This window comes from Vicugna pacos, chromosome 14 (assembly GCF_048564905.1).
Source record: "Vicugna pacos chromosome 14, VicPac4, whole genome shotgun sequence".
Classification (NCBI taxonomy): domain Eukaryota; kingdom Metazoa; phylum Chordata; class Mammalia; order Artiodactyla; family Camelidae; genus Vicugna; species Vicugna pacos.
The window spans coordinates 5422445-5441934 of record NC_133000.1 but is presented as its reverse complement, the minus strand read 5'-3'; the positions used below and the strand labels follow the sequence as shown (position 1 = coordinate 5441934).

The following is a 19490-nucleotide window of genomic DNA, read 5'->3' as shown; positions in this document are numbered from 1 at the left end:
ACACGATGTCTCCAACATAATGTTTAACCTGTCTGCTTTGGCCAGCTCCCTCCCTCTGAGTCTTCGCCTCTGCATCTGTGTGCTCTCCAGAACCTTCTGCTGAAGCCCCGGTTGCGCCCTGCTGCCCACATTACCTACTTGTCCTCAGTCCCAGATAAAGCTCCTTTTGCCTCAAAGCGAGTGGATCTTGGCCGGCTGGAGAGAAGTGGGTGGGTGCCTTGATTCACTCCGCTGTATGAATAACTAATTGACTGCAGTTTTACTGGAGTAATGGCTTTCAAGAAGGGGTGTTCTTAACCCACGTGGATCTTTTTTTGGTAGGATTTCAGACAGGGTGACAGAGTTCTTCAGGCAACAGGAAGAAGAGACTTGATCAAAGTTGTGTCACTTGGCACCTGGCGTGGGACAGGGCTTCTGGAATTAGATGACTGAGTTCAGATCCAGCCTCCCCTGTGTACAGGTTAGGTGCCCGTGCGACCCCCAGCTGAAGTCCACTCTGGCTGTTGGGAGAGGACTGACAGTTGCCACTCTGCTGGTCTCTGGTGAGGACAAAATGAGCTCGCGTGTCCTGGCCATCCCTGCATTGGAATCTGCACCTGGAAGCTGCCCTGCCGAGTGGCCGTGTGGCCATGCGGACCCCAGGGCCCTCCTCCAGGGCCGCCTCCTTTGGCGGCTGGAAGTCAGGACTGAGAGGCAGAACCTCTGTTTTTCCATCAGGACTTAGAGCTCCCAACGCAGGGCTGCGCTGTTGTGTGTGGGACCTCAGAGGCCTCGGGCTCTTCCTGCAGTCAGCTCTGCTGAATCGGCAGGAAGCGCTGGCCTCGGGGGCAGGCCTCCTGGGGCTTGGCTCTCTGCTGAGACCGAGGGTGGTAGGCTCCGTGAGGTTCAGCCATCACGGAGGACCCTGTGGCCCCCAGGCCAGCAAGAAGCCACAGCACCTGTTGGTTGTGGATTCCAGCAAAGCGTGCTGGGTCTTTATGACTGAGGCTTCCGACTGGAAGCAAAGACGTGCCCAGGCGCCTCATGGGCCTCAGGCCTCTGTCCTCGCTTCTCTTCCCCTTGGAGGTCGTGGTCTGTGAGACGGATGGTTAAGCCTGGTCCCACCCCCCCGTCCACCTGGCTCCCAGCCCAGATGCCCTGCCTCCTGGGCGAGGACTGGGGCTTATGCTTTGCCTTGAACCTGGCCGTGTGGAGCCAGGGCATCATAACAGGTGTGAGATCCGTGAATTCAGTTATATCCTCAGCATCTTCCTCATTGCCTGGGGTCAGATGAGTATAGCTCTTGGGGGCTTTACAAGAGCTCAGGCCCCAGAGTCGAATCTCACGGCAGGCTCCGGCTGCCCGGTGAGGACGTGTGGTGCGGGCCGGCCCTGCCCCACTCTGCCGCCGTTCTGTCTGCTGCATCGTTTGGCCACCACCTCCGCCCCCGTACTTTGGGTTCAGTTCTGTCACTTTCTTACCCACTTTAACCTACCTGCTTCTCGGGCCATTTTTAGTGTCTACCAGTGCCCTGTACACTCCAGGTTTTAATTTTAAGAACTTGCACCTGGGACCCCTGACATCTGGGGGAAGTGAATCTGGCTCTAAGAACAACTTCCTTCAACACAGATTTCGTTCCTTGCCCTGAGTCTCCTCCCCTACGGTGGCCCACGTCCTGGAAATCTCTCTTTTTGGACCCCCTCTACCACGCTGGGTCACTCCGTTATGAGCCCTCTGACCTCTTCCTTATTAAAGTTGCAGGTGCTCTAAGGCCCCGGGGTCCTGGGGGCAGCCACCCACCCGCCTCTGGAGGGGAGCTGAAATGACATATCTGTGTCCGCCCCCTAGCCCCTGTCAGTGCCTCCTGTGGGTGAGCATCCTGGCAAAGACCTGCTTGCTTCAGCCTGGGACACATGTCGACCACAGTCTGTCTCCTACTGGAGTGACAGATTTTACTTTAGGTGGCTCGCAAGTTTGGGGCCATCGTAAGGACTACTTAAAGGAAGGGCCGAAGTATTGACAAAATTTCAATGTAAAGATTTTCTCCAAAGGATGGCACTTATGAACTTAGTGTCTGTGACAGCCGGCAACGTCTGACCCCTCCCTCCCTCCAGCCATTAAGCTGGACTTTTTCAGTGATGGACCTATCATTCCATCTGAGAGTAAAAAAAAAAAAAAAAAAAAAAAAAAAAGCAATGATTTACACCTGCCCAGCTTTACCAGACACCTTCAAAACACAGCATCCTAAACTCTTTATCTCTGCAATCTGGACCCATTGGACCATTTTGCTCCGGTTAGGTAGTGATTACTAGAGTGAAACTTGGAGTTGGAGATTCTGCGGGAAAGGGACAGATTTTCTTTGCTTTTCTAAGAGGATCCCGCATGAGGTGTTCTTTAATAATAAAATTCGGAGTAAGACAGATCTGAGGCTCTCGCTGTTACAGGATTTCTATCAGAAACTCAGCTGCGAGGGTGGGAGTCAGCTGTTTTACAAATTCCACCCCGCAGGAAAGGACGACCTCCTTCCCAGATGACGCTGTCAGAGCATCCTGGCGACTTTCTGCGTGACTCCCGACAGCAGGGGTCCAAGTGGACCTGCGTTGCCCATGTCTGGCGTGGTGAGGGTGGCTTTAGGCAGGGAAGTTTCATTTGGGCTCACTGTTGGTTGAACGACCAGCTTTGGAGTCCAGGCAGGAATGTGTGTGATGGTGTAACGTGAACAAAACACTAGCGGAGAGCCCCCGGGAGAACATCATTTTACACTGCTTCCAAGGAGACAGAAAGGACGTTTCTGAAAAATAAACCCAGGACACGGTCAGTGAGCATCTCATTTTCTCCTACCCTGGACAGTGGGAGCGGACACCTGGCTCAAGACACCTGTTCACTGCGCCGTCAGACCTGGGCCTTTGTGACGAGGGGCTGTGCTTTTGTCCCGGTGTCTCCCAAGGGAGTCGGGTCTGCCCGTTCCCCAGACAGCGAGGAGAACTTCAGGAGTCACGAGGTGAAAATAATGGGGAGTTAATCGCCTGTCGGGACCCCTTCTGTGTTCCCCGTCCACTGGTGCCCGGAGCCCTGCCCTCAGGGCTCCTGGGAGGAGGAACGGCCAGGACTGTTCCTGAGAAACTGGGCCACCGTGTCCCCACTTCGAAGAAGTCAGCTGCGCCCGGCGAGTCATGGTTTGTGGTCACAACCAAAAAGTCCCTTTCACATATATTTGAAAACCAGTATCTGTAACTAAATTTACAGAATTCAGTGACCAGCCCTCTTTCTTCTGAAGATGATGCTGAGGCCCCAGGGTTGGTAAGGGGGTTCTTGGAGAGGGTCTCCACCCGCGGAAGCCCTCCCCATGCCTGTGACCCCCAGGGGCACGTGACACATAGACTGCAGCTCCGCCCGTCCAGGGGCATTGTTCCCACCTCAGGTGACGTCACTGGGCTCTCAGGACAGTGTTCCCAGCCTCCAGGGCGCCCCTCGCCAAGTGTCCCAGTGGGGTCGCTGACAGCTCTGGCTTCTGCTCCAGATGGCAGCGCACCCTGAGGAAGGTGTGTGAACCGTGGACCAGATGGAGTGTGTCTGGTCTTCCCGAGGGAGCGAGTAGCTCACTCTGGCCTCCTGGCCCCTGGGTCCCTTTACTCTGTGAAGCTGAGGAAAGAAAATGCTATTTCATTGCCGTGTCTTTGCTGTGCACTTGGCTTTTGTTGTTTGGGGGAGATAATCTGTTTATTATTCACCAGAAAGTACACGTAGGAGCGAATGGGAGCAGGTAAGCACTCTCTAAACGTGAGTCACGTTTACCAGCCAAGCTACAAACAGTGCAGGTGACAGGGAGCTTTCATATGCTGCTTCCCTTTAAGGTCCCTGGCTTCTTAAAACACTCCCGCCCTCCCCAGGTGATGCTGAGAAGCTCCTCGCTGCGCTTTTGCAGGCCCCCAGCTTAGCCTCTCCTGGTGAGGGCTGTGCAGAAAGGATGCATCGTCCCTCGTGACTTGGGACCCAAGCAGTTGTTTGTTAAAGGCTTTGTTGTGACTCACACTCTGACTGGAATACATCCCGGTGACTCCTGGAGGGAAGAAAGGACCAGGCAGGTCCTGCTCCCCCGGCTCGGTGGCCTCGCTGGGCACCCCCGCTTCAGCGCTGACCCGGCTTTCAGAACCTGGCCAGTCATGGCCCCAAACGAGCCGGGAGCCGCTGCTGTCTGTGCGGGTCTCCCATTCTGTCACCTGTGCTCTCTGCTCTTATCAGATCCCATGTCTGTGATTCTCTGGCTCCACTGCTGCTGCACAGATCAGGCCACCTTCCCTCATTTCCTCCACTTCCTCACTGCCCGGTGATATCACTTCCTCCCCACCGGTGACACCAGGGCCTCGTCCCTCCTGAGCTCTGTGACCCTGTTTGACACTTGGCTCTCTGAGTTGTTTTTCTTCATCTTTACAAGAAGGAGGCCAGATCAGATGAGTTTTATTCCCCATTTGAGCTAAAAACTTTGAGTCTTGGGAAACTGTTTTTCTCCTCTCTTGACCTGTCAGACAGAGGGGACACCTGTTCCCCTGTGACCTGGCACCAGCCAGGATGGGACCCACCGAGGGGCCCTGGCATGAGGTCGGCGCAGGGGCCAGACCTCCAGGGCATGGGCGGGGTTCCAGGTGGTCAGGCGTGGATGTGGTCGAACCTGCTGTCCCATTTATTTAGACTCTTTGCTCTCTGGTGACTTCATGGCAGCAGAGTTAGGTTAATAAATACCGATTGATCATAAGGATGAATTTTTAGTTGCTAAAAGGTTGCTGAAAGTCATGATGATAGCGTATCTCTACACACGCTGTTTTTTTAAGCTTTTATTTTAGAACAGTTTCAGATTTATAGAAATGCTGTGACCATAGGATGGAGAGCTGCTGTGTGCCCCACGCCAGCTTCCTCAGTCACTGACATCTTCCATCAGTGCGGTGGACACAGCTGAGTCCATACTTTGTTCAGATTTCCGTAATTTTCCCTGCCGCCCTCCTTCTGTTCTGGGATCCCATCCTGTCCCATGTTAGGTTTCGTGTCCTGCCTCCTGAGGCTCCTCCTGCTGGTAAAGGTTCTCGGGCTTCTCCAGTTTTTGATGACACCCGCCAGTCAGTCGGCTGTTTTGTAGAATGCTCCTCGTCTGTGGGTTGTTTGCTGTTTCTTCTCAGTAGACGGGGGTTATGGGTTTGAGGACGAAGCTTGTGGAGGTCAGGGCCCTTCTCGTCACATCAACAGTCAGCGTGACCTGTCACCACTGTCAGTGTCGCCCTTGGCCACCTGGCCGAGGTGGTGACTCTCAGGTTCCCCCGGTGAGGTTAGTGTCTTCTCCCTTTTCCATGCGGTCCTCTTTGGAAGGACGGGGACCTGCTTTCCTCCTGCTTGGGGCTCCCGGCAGCCCCACCCCCCGGAGTGAACTCACTGGTGACTGGCCCGTGGCCACGGGAGAGTGACTTGAACGCTGACCTGGGATGCTGTTCACCATGTGGGCGGCCTCTGGGGACCCCCACTGGATGGGTCCCAGGTGAAGATTGGGTGCCAGGAGCCATGTGCTCGTGGCCCCTCTCAGAATGTGATCGGGGGTGTATCATCTTAGCACTTGGGGCTAACACTTTGGTCCAGGGGAAGAGTGCTTCCTGGAGCAGCGACAGTTACGAGAGCCCTGACCTGGAATAATTCAGTGCTTCTCTGCTCTGGACCTGACTCTGTGTTAAAGTGGAAACAGCTTGGTCCCTGCTCTCGGAGGGCCCCAGGAAGGTCTAGAAAACATTGCCATTCCAGGCTTCTGGGTGTTAATAATTACACTAAAATACGGTTGGGTTTGCTTTCCCAACAGCACACGTGAATAGGATCTTGCTTCTCCTGGTAAACTGTGTGAGTACGGAGGGCAGGAACGAGGTCCTCCGTTTGTGCTTCCCATGCTCTTTCTGCTTAGAAGACTCTCAGTTAAGAGTGGCAGCTCCGAGACCACAGGGTCGTGGCCAGTGTGCTGGCCCCCCAGGTGGTTCTCATGCTGCTGTAGCCTGAGACCTGGAAGTGCGGGCGGATGTTCTGACGGCAGGTCCTGGGGTTCTGGGCTGTCAGGTGTCAGCATTAAGGGCAGTACAGGACCCCATTGGCGTCTGTGCTGCAGACGAGGGGGTTGATAGGTGAAACCAGGGGCAGTGATGAAGCAAAGACCTCTGTCTTTCTCTCGGCAGGTTCGAGCTGCAGAATGGGGTGCACAGTGCTGGTCAGCATCGGGCAGCAGATGCTGCGGCGGAAGGTGGTGGACTGCAGCCGGGAGGAGAGCCGGCTGTCCCGCTGCTTGAACACTTTCGACCTGGTGGCGCTGGGGGTGGGCAGCACGCTGGGGGCCGGCGTCTACGTCCTGGCGGGAGCCGTGGCCCGGGAGGACGCGGGCCCCGCCATCGTCATCTCCTTCCTGATCGCCGCGCTGGCCTCGGTGCTGGCCGGCCTCTGCTACGGTGAGTTCGGCGCCCGGGTCCCCAAGACGGGCTCAGCCTACCTCTACAGCTACGTCACCGTGGGCGAGCTGTGGGCCTTCGTCACCGGCTGGAACCTCATCCTCTCCTACATCATCGGTGAGTCCCCGGTGCCCGGAGCCTGCGCCCTGCCCTCTATACCCCGTGGGCCAGACCCACTCGGCTCCCCAGACAGACTGCGCCTCTCTCCTCCCGGGGATCTGCCTCCTCGCCTGACTGTTACACATCATCCCGTTTCCCTTAATGGAAGGAGAGGCACCCTGTGGGCATCACTGCCCTTGCTTTTAATGATCCAGCCCGTAGGCCCTCAGCGGGGGCGGGCCAGGCCCGCAGGCGGCCAGTCTTGTCAGCACCAGACCCAGAGGCAGCAGGACGCTCCTGACGCGTTACAGAGCAGGAGGTCTCCTGCAGTATTTTTTTATGATTACTCGAATAAACATATCACTGTCTGATGCAGAAAAATTTGGGAAATGTAGAAAAGCACAGAGAAGAAAGTGGAAGTTACCCTGTGTGACAGACTGGAGAAATCGATTCTCTTGTTCATTCATTCAACAGACAGTCACCGATGCCTCCTCTGCCCAGGTCATGCCAGGTTTAGGGCACACTGGAGGGACAGGGCCCTCTGTTCAAGGCGTTTAGGGGTATAACCATTGTCAGTGCTTTTGTGAACCAGGGGCATCAGTTTTCCTATTGTGTCTTTTTTTTTTTTAAAAAAATAAACAAGATACAGTAACCGTAGCATCCTCATAGCATCAGCTGTTTTTCCAGGGTAGTGCTCCTGATGATGGCGTTCCCCTTACATAGATTTATATGCAGGTGACTGAGTTGACGTCATTGTGGGATATTCAGATTGTTTCCAGCTGCATTGTTATTATAAACAGTTAATTACTTAATGTCTTTGGCATGGCCATGGTTGGTTTTTTTTCCCTTTAAAATGGTCTAAAGGAGGGAGGGTATAGCTCAGTGGTAGAGTGCTTGCTTAATACACAAGGTCCTGGGTTCAATCCCCAGTCCCACCATAGAAAGTAAATACACAAAAAAATAAAACTAAAATGGTCTAAGAAGCGGGCTGTCTGGGTCAGTGGGACTGTGTTACCTGCGACCTTCCTGATAGCCAGGGGCCCCTTTTCCTCACATCCTTGCCGACTCTGGACTCTGGGCATCAGCGTTAAAAACAACCAAACAACAAACAAAAACACTAAAAACAGTCTTTTTTGTTTGGTGGGTTAAAACGCTTTGTTTCTTTTCACATTACTTGTATTTTGATTATAGCCGAAGCTGAGCTCGTCCAGTTAAAAGACAAACCCCCTGAATGTATGAAAAACCATCTATGAATGGCGGGTCACAAACATAGAACCACAGATGGCCACGAAATATTCTGGTTCTGTTTCAGCAAGCTCATTGTAACAATATCAAAACCCAGTAAGGTAGGGGGGCTGAGCTGTGTGCCCCCTTCCTGCACCCGCGCCCTGGGGATGCCCAGGGCGGTGCTGCCTGCGGGACCCCAGCACCAGGTCCCCGTGTGGGCCCCGCCAAGCGCTCTGGGCGACGCCTCCCTTTCTTCCCAGCGCCTGCTGCGAGCCTACTCTTCGGAGTTGGAAATAAGATTCCTAATCGTGGTTTCTCTCGGCGTAACACCAGAGCTTAAACCACAGACACTCATGAGCTGCAGCCTCTCGGGGTGGAACGCAGCTACTTTAAAGGGGCCGCTGTCTTCCCGAGGATTTGACTGCGTGTAAAACACATCGAGGGGCGTGAGGCACCCGCTGGTTACGGACCTGCAGGCGAGGGGGCCTCGGCCGGGGTGGTGTCTGCTCGTCAGACATGTCCCCACGTCACCGCCGGCGATTCTCAGCCATGGTCCTGGGCGAGGGCAGCTTTTCCATCAAACATGTTTGTTTTTAAAGCCATGATTCCGAGATGGGGAGAGGTAGGCTGGAAGGAAAGGCCGGGCAGCCCTGTCGCGTGGCCCTCTCAGCAGCAAGCAGGCCTCTGAGCCTTTGCTGTCACTGGGTGCGGCCTTGATGGACAGAACGCATAATGGCCCAGCTACTGAGGATGGAGAAATGTGCTTACGCTTTTGAGTTGTTGGAAAAATGCTTTGCATGAGACCAAGTAGTGAAAGTGAGTGTCTGCAGGTTACTCTGGCCAGATGCTGTGGATGGTCCAGAACATAGTCATTGGCAAGGCCCCTTAAAAAGTAAAGGAAAATGCTGTATGTCGATACTGGAATTTGAGCGACGCCTGAGCGGTGGCGGACGCCTGCCAGAGGGGACGGGGGCCTGCCGGGTTGAGCTGGGGACTTTGCTGCAGAGGAGGGGCCGGCCCGAGCCCCCCTTGTCCATCTCCTCCTCCATACAGGAGGCCGGCTCTGTCAGCTCCGCTGCCCAGAGAGTCTTGGAGAAGAAGCTTCCAGAGAAATGAGGCTCAGGTCACAGCCTGCAGCCTGTAGCCAGGGGCGGCCATGAAATCAATTGAATGGCTCGTCCCCGGGAGTTCTTTATGTGATGGAATAAAGTCGGCAGAATTCAGTGCTGTCGGAGTGCCTTTGGGTGCTGAGGGGAGCATTATTTTCCTGAACTTCCGTCACTGTTCACTTAGACACACAATAGAAATGCACGGTACACATGTGCACATTGGTTGGATGCAAAATGCGAGGCTCCCCAGGCTTCCCACTGCTCTGCAGACCCGGGCTGGCGCTCAGTCCTGAGTCAGCATGTCCCGGGGTCAGGCTGCTGCCTCCAGGTCCCTGCACACCCGCCGTGGGCCCCGCGCCGTCGCCCAGACATCGAGCCTGAGGACAAGCCCTCTGCTCGACGTTCCCCGCCAGTTCCTGCTGACGGTGTGCTTCCCGGCAGGTACCTCCAGCGTTGCCAGAGCCTGGAGCGCCACGTTTGACGAGCTGATCGGCAAGCCCATCGGGGAGTTCTCGCGGACGCACATGGCCCTGCACGCCCCCGGGGTGCTGGCCGAGAACCCAGATATATTTGCTGTGATTATAATTCTCATCCTAACAGGTAAGGCCGCACCCTGAGAGGCATCAGGTTGGCGTGAGGGCTCCGAGGTGGAGGACGGGCTGCTGTTCAGTTGGTTTCTTCCTTTTCTCATTCTCCCATCCCGCCACTTCTTTTTCTTTGTGTAATTAATGCAGACGTTTTGTTTGTCCAAGTGGCTTATAGAGATTCACCCAGGACTGGCCTATTGAATAGCTGTCAAGTTGCCTGTCATTTAAATTAAGAGAATCTCAGCTGTTTGGTTAACTGCTGGTGGAGTAAGACTTTGTTAGTGCTGCAGGCTTTTTGTGCAAATCTTTTGACCTGCTGGATGGCCACTTGGAAAGAAAAGTTGGGGTTCCTCAGCCAGGGTGATGGGGAGGGGCCCCCAGGGCCGTCTGGGACACTGATGTGGGTCTTGGTGTGTGCGACGCCTCGGGTGGCTTCACACCCAACAGCCGTCAAAACACCCTTTAAATAAATAAGTTTCACCACAAAGCTGCTGGTCCAGAATTTTGGAAGTGCAGACGTGGCTCGTACACAGCTGATGGCAGCCTCTTCTCAGTGACATTTATCCGTGTCTCAGCCCCTCGGATGCGAGTTTTGTAGGGTAAACATTAAGCTGAAACGCGGATAAATTCTCCTCTGAGGTTGGAAGACCTTGGATGGGTGTTAAAAACAACACGGCTTGTTTGCCACACGCATCATTGATGTGGTTCTGCACAGGCTGGTCTCAGCAGTGTTTGTGGTCCAGCCGGCAGGAACGTGTGTCAGAAACTAAGTTTGCAGTAGTGAGATTTTCGTAAACACGGGAGGGAGGGGTGCTAAAGAAGAAACAGAGCGGAGTGTGGTGACGTCTTCCCTGTGATGAATTGCTCAGTTCTCTTCTAATGTCCGTATTTCAGAATGCAGCCTGTTAGGCAGAGCAGCTTTTATTTTAAAGCATATGAAAGGCACCTCCCACACCTCTTCTCTTGCCCAGCCGAGAGTTCATACAGGAGTGAGCCCTGTGGTCCCCAGGTTGGTCCTGCTGCACCAGCAACACGACAAGTGTCGTCACATGGCCCCTGTGTTTTTATCGCTTGGTGGTTTTTTTTATCATGGGTTTACCTCCTACACCTCGTCTCTGTGCACTGCGTCCAAGGGGGACCCGGACGTGGTAGGGGTTCCACACCCCAGACGGCCGTCACTGCTGATGCTGCTCCCACCCTACGGTACGTACGAATGAGTCCTCATCTGAAAAACTCATTCGGCTGAGAAACTGAGCAACATATCTCCTTGGAGGAAATGAAATCCTGCTCCTGAGGGCAGTTCTCAGGGATGTATGTTCGGAGGGAGAGGTTCTCTTCATCCCAGGGGATGGCCTTGCTCTCTATGGGCCGTTGGCTGAGCTGTCCCCGTCTCTCTGTCCCTCGGTGCCCCCCGGGTTAGCATCTCGATTCAGAGGGCATCTGGAGATGGAACTCTGCTGGCTTTGTTAAACATCGCGCGGACTTCGGTTATGCTGATCCCTGACTCTGGAATGAGAGTTAATTCAGCCCCCTTCCTCTCCAGAGGTTTGATGCTGCTGGGATTTCTGAAGTCACCCTCTCGTCGCCGCCCCAGAAGGACTTGCCTGGTACGAGGTTAACGCTGAGACAGAGTTTTCTGTTCATGTGCTTTTTGCAGGGCTTTTAACTCTGGGTGTGAAAGAGTCAGCCATGGTCAATAAAATATTCACATGTGTCAACGTTCTGGTCCTGGGCTTCATCATGGTGTCGGGGTTTGTGAAAGGATCCGTTAAAAACTGGCAGCTCACGGAGGAGGATTTCCAGAACGCGTCCAGTCATCTCTGCTTGAACAAGTGAGTCGTGGCTTCTGTGTGTGACGTCCATGTCCTTGGGGGATGTAACTGGCTACAACAGTACAAGTCTTTTCAAAAAAATATAATTTAAATTAGAATATTTTGTTATTTATTTTTTGCAGCCAAGTAGCTGAGGGTGTTTTATTTGTCTGAAGTTTGTGTTAGGTTTTATGTCCTTGTACTTGACTGAACATTGTAAGACAGGGGAAGATATTAGGGAAAGCAGAATCTGCATCTAATTCCAAAATTGTACACAGTTGAGGATCATTGTCAGACTCAGCAAGTAATCTCTTTTTCCTCATAATCTGTTTCATGGTCAGCCACTGAATTCTGTATTCAGAAAGGATTTTCTCTGCAGTACGGTGGTGGGACCACTTTATCTTGAAATGCCTTCCTCTCTAATAACATAGAACAAGGGAAAAACTGCGTGGAACTTTTATCACAGACTATTATCAGAGGTTTTCAGAATTACTAAAGTATCAAAATGTGACTATAATCATCTCTGTCACTTGCACTCAGCTTGTGCCGCATCCGCCCCAGGAGCCGTGGCCCTATCACCCTTCCGTGCCTGTGGCTCAGGACACCCAGGGTTGGAGGCAGGCAACTGGCCAGACCTCGACCCTGTGCCTTTTCAGGCCTCTCAGTGCACCCTACTGGCAAGCTTATCTTAGCCAGGAAACAAAAGCCAAACAATTGTATTGTATCTTTTTGATCTTTTTGTCAGATTTTCGAGTGAATTTTAGGGTCCCAGGATGGAGAACAGGAAGTTTAAATTCTGTCTACAATTCTTTTTTAATTACAGCTAATGGTTAACCACTCTGATGAGACCCTCATAAAATATAGTGGCTTTACGATGATGTCTCAGGTCCTGAAATGAGCAGTCTGGGGTGGCTGGCCGGCACAGCCAAGCACAGGCTTTCTGAGACCCAGATCGTCCACCTGGCTGTTAGAACATCCCCGAGGACACTGTCCTCACTGCCTGGTGGGAGCTGGGCTGTGGGCACGGGCGTGACCCAGCTCTCCTAGGAGGGAGAGGGTGTGTGGTGGACAGTGTGCTCAGATGTGGGAGACACAGGTCCCTGCTGCCCACATTCCACTGGCAGAATCTAGCTGCAAGGGAGGTTGAGAGACGAGCTCTCACCCTGGGGAGCCCAGTGGGCACAGGTCAAGCTGGCCTCTGGCTGGGGACTGGGTGTCCAGCCGTGTCCTCCGGTGGCCTGATCAGGGGTCAGGCATTGATGTGTATGTAACGAATTCACTGCTGGAACACAGACAGGAAGCCAGTGTGTGAAATTTCTCTGACTCTAATATTATGTGGTTTACAGTTCAAATAAAAGAGCCTTCTTTCTGGGGACAAAACTCAATTACAGAGAAATGAGGGCTTTGAATACATCATCCCCAAGCATTCCTGAGGCCTCTTGGTGCCCGTTAATGCAGGGTGGAGTAAGGCCAGTCTGAAACATGCTTCGAAGTAACGCAGGAGACTGGAAGCTTGGGGAGCCTCTCTTCCTGGGCTGTTCACAGGGCAGGACCCAGACCCAATGCAGGGTCCCGGCCATTGGTGCCGTTCACAGGGCAGGACCCATTGCAGGTTCCCGGCTATTGGTGCCGTTCACAGGGCAGGACCCAATGCAGGTTCCTGGTTATCGGCCAAGGTTAGTTTGAGTCCTGTTTTGAAGAGGTGGCTTGTGCCCGTGGGTGGTGCTGACTGTCACGGGTGCGGCCCTCGGCTCAGCCCTGCCCGCAGCCCCAGGAGCGCTGCCGCGGCGGCTTTGAGAGGTGGGTGCTGTGCGGCTGGGCGCAGCCTGCTCTCTCATTTTATTAGAACCTGGGAGCTTCTTTCTTCCGTCCTCTTTCCAGCCGTAGCTGTGTTTCTGACAGCGGCCACGTGGACTTTCATGAAACTGCTTGTCTCCCTGAAAGGGTGGAGCAGTTCCCGACCCAACCGCAGGGCGAGGAGGAGCCCCGGCCCGCATGGGTGGGAGGCGGCTCTGACCGCCCTGGCTGTGGTGTTCATCCCCTTCGGCCTGGGAGGCAGGCTGTCTCGTGGTCAGGGGAGAAGCGTGATCCTGTGCCCAGATATTTCCTGGCTGCCTTTGACTTGTGCTGCCTCTGGTTTTCCCACTGTGTCCCGTGGATGGGGACCCAGTGCAGGGGGAGGGGAGCATCAGCAGGGCACAGACACCTGCTGAGAAAGTTCTGTTGGGTCTTCCTGTTGGTTAGGATGGAAGCCCCCAGATAACACTGGCTTCCACGAGACAAAGGTTTAGTTCTTTTAGTCCACGTCTGTGGGCGGTCAGTCCAGCACACCGCTTCCCTGGTCCAGGAAGCCAGTTCTTGCATCCGGTGGCTTTGTCTGTGGCCACATCCCCAGGGTCACCGCAGGGTTCAAGACAGCTCCTCCCCATGAAGGGGAGGAACTGAAGCCTTGGTGAGTGGTTCCTCCCCCTTTGGGTTGGACACCCTGCAGCTCTGGGCCACGCTGAGCAGGGAGGCCTGTCCCCCAGGGAGGGAGTTGGTGGCCGGTACAGCCGATCCGGGGGCTGTTCACTAAGGCAGCCCCCAGGCCGCCCAGGGAGCCGTCGGGTGGGGCGCCTGTTCGGAAGGGCTCCTCTTCAGGCCCACGAAGCAGCTGCTGTGATCCCTGTGGCTCTTTTTTCTAGTGACACGAAGGTGGGGAATCCAGGTGTCGGTGGATTCATGCCCTTCGGGTTCTCTGGTGTCCTGTCAGGGGCGGCCACCTGCTTCTACGCCTTCGTGGGCTTCGACTGCATCGCGACCACAGGTACGCCCGCCGCCTGGCATGCAGCTGGGCTTCTCTGGCCACAGCCGCTGTTTCCCTCCCTGGGGGCCTGCACCGGTGCCCACGCTGGCACCCAAGAGGCCCGTGTAATTTGTAGCTTCCTGTCCATCTGCCCCCATTTGTCACGTCCCTGAAGGGCCGTATCTGCAGGAAACTGCATCACAAACATGCCTGGCCGTGCCGCCACGTGCCCGGGACAGTGACAGCCTCGCTGCAGCTGATTGCATATCTGGGCACCATTCAGGAGAAGCGGGGCCACTAGAAATACTGTCCTCTTGGGGGATGACTGGCCAGGCTCCCCCAGCCTCCCACGTTTTCTCTGCCAAAGGAAACTAGTCTCTTCCCTGCTGAACCGCAGTGTAAAGGCTGAGAATGCTCCCTGGGCCTGGTGGGTATTCTGGTCCGTGGTCCCGCAGGGCCGTGCACGTCTGGGGGCCCATGGTGGTGTGACCCCCTCACCCCTGCTGCCCCCCGGCTGACTCCCTGCTCTTCCAGGGGAGGAGGTCAAGAACCCCCAGAAGGCCATCCCTGTGGGCATCGTGGCGTCCCTGCTCATCTGCTTCGTCGCCTACTTCGGGGTGTCGGCCGCCCTCACGCTCATGATGCCATACTTCTGTCTGGACAAGGACAGCCCCCTGCCTGATGCCTTCAAGCACGTGGGATGGGAGGGCGCCAAGTACGCGGTGGCAGTCGGCTCCCTCTGCGCCCTTTCCACCAGGTGAGGAGGGCGGGTGTGCTGTCTGTGTGACTCACCCGTGTGCGCAGAGCCGCTGCCCAGCCTGGCCGTGTGCTCTCTGCCCTCATTGCTGCGTCGGCCACCCGACCGCGGTCTGCGTCACTGACCTGGCTCTCTGTCCCGACTGTGACCACCGACCAGGCCTCCTCCGCGAACACTGTATTTTGGCCCTTAGTTTGGCTGTAAAGTGGAAGTTACCTTGAAAAGGGGAGTAAGTGCCTTTGGATGAGAAGCATTTTGCTCCCGTACTTCCTGCCAGCCTGTACCTGCAGGAAGCGTTTGCTCAGTATCGACTGACCACAGAGGAATCCTCGTGAACGCAGTGATGCTCTTAGTTTCTGTTTGATTCAGCTGGAAATACTCGGAGGAATAAATAAATACAATATTTCTCTTTCAAAAAATTACATCTAGATGCCACGCTAGCTGACATCAGACGCTTCCGCCCTTTCCCTTCCTGCGGACTTGCAGCGCGCGCTTCTCCCGGGGTTGGCGCGCTGGTTGGCCTTTCAGCCGCTGGCGTCACCGGGCGGAGGTAACCCGCGTGGCCCCACTATGTTGCCTCTGTTCTCGGTGAGCTATTTAACAGGTGCATTTTGCCTTTTCTTCCCATCCAGTCTTTTAGGTTCCATGTTTCCCATGCCTCGAGTTATCTATGCCATGGCTGAAGATGGGCTGCTATTTAAATTTTTGGCCAGAATCAACAATAGAACCAAAACACCAATAATCGCCACGTTAACCTCAGGTGCCATTGCTGGTAAGAACTGGAATGATTTTCACGTGCCAGTATTTTAACAGTTGAGCTATCATTCCCTAGGGAGATACCCTGACTTGTGCAGGTCTGTGAGGAGTTGTAACTGGTCTTGTTAACATTTGATTTTTACCCTTGGAAGCTGGTTTATTGCAAGGTAGCTAACTGCCCTTTTGACAAAAGACAGGGGCCAGTTTTATGGAGGATGTGATGGAATTCTCCGAAAGTTAGATTATTTTAAATTATTATTATCATCTTGCTGGGCAGAGCTGAGACCACACACTGTTCCTTCAAAGTGCTGTGTCTTTCCCCCTTTCCCAAATGTCCTGAGTAGACCTTGGTGGTTTGGTGTCTTACATGGTACAAGCCAGGTGACCTCTGGTTGGTACTGGAAATTCACCGTCCATGCATCTCCTTAGCTCATGAATTCTTTGGAAAATGAGAATCCTTCTGGTCAACGTTTTGTAAAACGTGCCGCTTGTCCCCCAGGAGACACTGAGGGTGTCGCTGGTGAGCCGTGACCCCTAAGCTGATCAACAGTGGCAGGTCCAGGGGAGGTTTATCCGATCAAATCACAGGTTCCTCGCCAGGAGGGCAGTTTTGAGAGATGAAATTGGTGAAACCCTTTGAGCGGCATATGTTCCAAGGGCCCTTGAATAAGAAAAGGGAGCCGTGAGAGGAGACCACTGTCTGCTTTCTGTTTCCTCCTTTGCTTGCATTTCCTGGCCCAGAGGCAGGGCTCTCCCACTGCACACTCTGGCAGCGGAGGCTCAGGGAGGTGAGGGAGTGCGGACGCACACCCAGGGAGTGGAGAGCTGGCTCCTGGTTCCTGGCTGGTTTGGGGGACAAAGTAGCTGGTTCCTTCCCAGGTGTGAGTAGAGCAGTGGGTCTCTTTGGTAAATTAAGACACAGTGCCCGTCGCAGTGGTACCCCAGGGACTTGTCCAGTAGCCATTGGGAAGGCATCTGACCATCTTAAATGAATGAATGGTTAGTAGTATTTATCCCCATGGCAAACAAAGTGTGCTTAGTTTTGTGGATTAATATTATACTATGAAAGAGAGCTAGTTTTTCATTACTTAACACATTTGTTTTGTAATTCCACATTCCTGAGAGCAATCACATGCTCAGGTTAAGGGACACTGTGTGTCCGAATATGACTGGTATGTTTAAGGGATTAAGGAATTGGAAATAGTGAATGTTTTTTCAGTATTTACATGTAATTCCATCATATTGAAAACTGGCCTTAACTTCCTTCCTGTGCTGATTATGGGAGATCAAACTATAAGCTTTAAAGTGACTATAGAGGAAGACACGCTGGACTCAGAGCCATAAGAACCTAGCTCAGGTCCTGACTTTTCCCCTTTTTAGCTGTGTGATCTTAGGTAAGTCTCCCAATGTATCTGAACTTCACTTTCTCCATCTTTAGTGTAGGGATAGCTTGCAAAATTGCCATGAGGATCAAAAAGCGTCAAGTTGATGAAAGTAATCTCTACAGAAATGTCAACTATTGCAGTTCCCTGTTGAGGACTGCGTGTGTGGCTCAGTCCTGAGCTTTGCTTCCCTTTAAGCAATGTCACCATGTCTTTCCACGGAAGGGGCGGGGGCTGAGGGGCACAGGTGGGTGGGGGCTGTCGGTGTGGGAGGAGGGCCGCCCACAGTCCTGCTGTTTCCGTTTGCTCCAGCTGTGATGGCCTTCCTCTTCGACCTGAAGGACCTGGTGGACCTCATGTCCATCGGCACCCTCCTGGCTTACTCTCTGGTGGCTGCGTGCGTGTTGGTCTTGCGGTACGTATGGCTCTCCTGGGTTCCGGGGCATAGATAGCAGATTTCCTTTTAACTGCCAGCCTTCCTATTAACGGTTCACGTTCATGGTTTTCACGGTGTGATTCAGGTTGTGGAAAGCTCCTTCGGGGACTGCCTGGGGGAGGGTGGGTCTGGTAGATGGGAGCCTAGTTACCGAGAACATCCTTGAAGAGCGTCCGGTGGCCCCATCTGTCTCAGGTGCTGAGTATTCTGACCAGATGTTAGAAGGATAGAGACAGGTTATTGACCTGCCTATTGGGCCTGGATCCTTGGATCAGAATTTTTGAAGGCTTAGGGCAATAATTTCCACCTGGTCCAGGTTCTTAGGACAGAGGAGACTGGGTCCTGGCCCTGGTGAGAGTTGGGAGAACCCAAGACCTGTGGAACGCGGGTCAGTGTGATGCTTCTGTGGCAACACTGTGCCGCCCTTGGAGGAGTGAGGGCCAGTTTTTGGCGTTGCGTGGGTGACCGGCCCCGTGGATGGCAGTTCTGGGCCCAGGCTTGGTGTCCCGGTGTTCTCAGCTGCCGTGGTGCCCCCTCTGAAAGCACACCCTGCTCCCATTTCCTGTGCTCTGCGAGACAGCTTCTTTGCCCCCAGGAACGACCCAGGTCGCGGACATCCCAAGCACCTCCATGTGTTCACGGAGACTCTCGGTGCTGCTCACCTGGCAAGAGTGCCCCCTGCTTTTTTTTCAGGTTGTTATACTTGCGAGGCCCCTGATTCTGTTACTAATGTGCCCCGCAGCTCCTTTAACTGCCCTGAGCCCCAGCAGTGGCTGTGGAGAATCAGCTGAAACTAGTTTCCTTGTTTCTGACCACTTACTCCTTCTTAAGAGCTCAGTGCTAGAATCTTCTCTGAGATCCTCTCCACTTTCTTAACTGACCGAATGGTGTTGCATAAAGTGAGCCAGTCAGGGAAAAAAATCGTTAAATATCTTTTTACTTGCTCTTAGATTATATGCAAAATAATTCATAAAGCACTCCATTTTTCAAAGTCAGTGGAAGAGATGGGAGCTCTGTTCACTTTGGCTGAGCAGATAAGGGGCCTCATTTAAAATGACTGCTTTCCTTGCAGGTGGCTAGTGTCTTGGAAATCCTGCCACAGACTGGCCCTTCACCCAGCTCTGTAGAGTTATTTATTCTAAGGCACTTGGAGTTTTAAAATAAAGTGATCCAATTAAATCTCCCAAACAGAATTTCTCGACTCCGGCAGCTCGCAGACGCGTTTCTCTGGCTCTCTACACCAAGTGGGGTCCCAATACCACGGCTTTCTATTTCTGGCTGCGCCTTTAGCTCCCTGCAGCCATCGTTTTGTTGAAGCGGCCGAATATCTTAAGTACCCAAGGGCCAGTGCCACTTTTCAGAGCAAGAGACATTGTCTCAGTACTTCTCTCTGGGCTGGTTCATGGTGGAGGTCAAGTGTTGCCTCAAAACAGACACATCAAGGGGGGTGTTGCCCAGAAGCAGGAGCGGAAGCTGAGGCCCAGGACTCCTCCTGTGTCTCCATTTGCTGGAGAATATGTCATTCTGACCATCTTCTTCCCGTTTTATGCCTCGTGTCAAGGCAACTTACCTTTGAAGGTGTACTAGGAGCTTCAATTAGCGTGTCCTTTTGCTTAATTGACGCACATTATGATGGTCAGGCAACGTGCTGCCTTACAGGTATCAGCCAGAGCAGCCTAACATGGTATACCAGATGGCCAGAACCACCGAAGAGCTGGACCAGGCCGACCAGAATGAGCTGGTCAGCACCAGCGACTCCCAGACCGGCTTTTTACCAGAAGCAGAAAAGTTTTCTTGGAAAAGTGTGCTTTCGCCCAAAAATACAGACCCTTCCAAATTCTCAGGTCTCATTGTAAACATCTCAACCAGCCTCATAGGTAAGACCCTCCTGTTCCCCGAGCAGTGTTTGGGGTCTCGCTTGTGGGCACCGCGTGGTTTCACGCCCACGGGGGTGGGCCGGGGCCCGGTGGCTCCTGGGCGGTGATGTCACTCATCCTGCCCCGGTTTGGTTGCTCCCTGCAGCAACGGAGCCTGCCGTCCTCTCTGCGGGTTTTGGGGAGGGCTGAGGATGTCTGTGGGAACTTGAAAATGATTG

General features: G+C 53.7%; 1 protein-coding gene across 1 annotated transcript in view; it reads left to right on the top strand.

Moving 5' to 3' along the window:
- The window catches only part of SLC7A1 (solute carrier family 7 member 1), a 65021-nt gene that overhangs the window by 38245 nt on the left and 7286 nt on the right, over window positions 1–19490 (top strand). Inside the window, exons 3-10 of the mRNA XM_072976065.1 lie at window positions 6180–6563; window positions 9323–9481; window positions 11126–11300; window positions 13964–14085; window positions 14599–14821; window positions 15454–15593; window positions 17272–17374; window positions 19055–19272. Of these exons, the coding sequence (XP_072832166.1) occupies window positions 6194–6563; window positions 9323–9481; window positions 11126–11300; window positions 13964–14085; window positions 14599–14821; window positions 15454–15593; window positions 17272–17374; window positions 19055–19272 (1510 nt within the window). The 5' untranslated portion in view covers window positions 6180–6193. The remainder of the gene's footprint in view (window positions 1–6179; window positions 6564–9322; window positions 9482–11125; window positions 11301–13963; window positions 14086–14598; window positions 14822–15453; window positions 15594–17271; window positions 17375–19054; window positions 19273–19490) is intronic.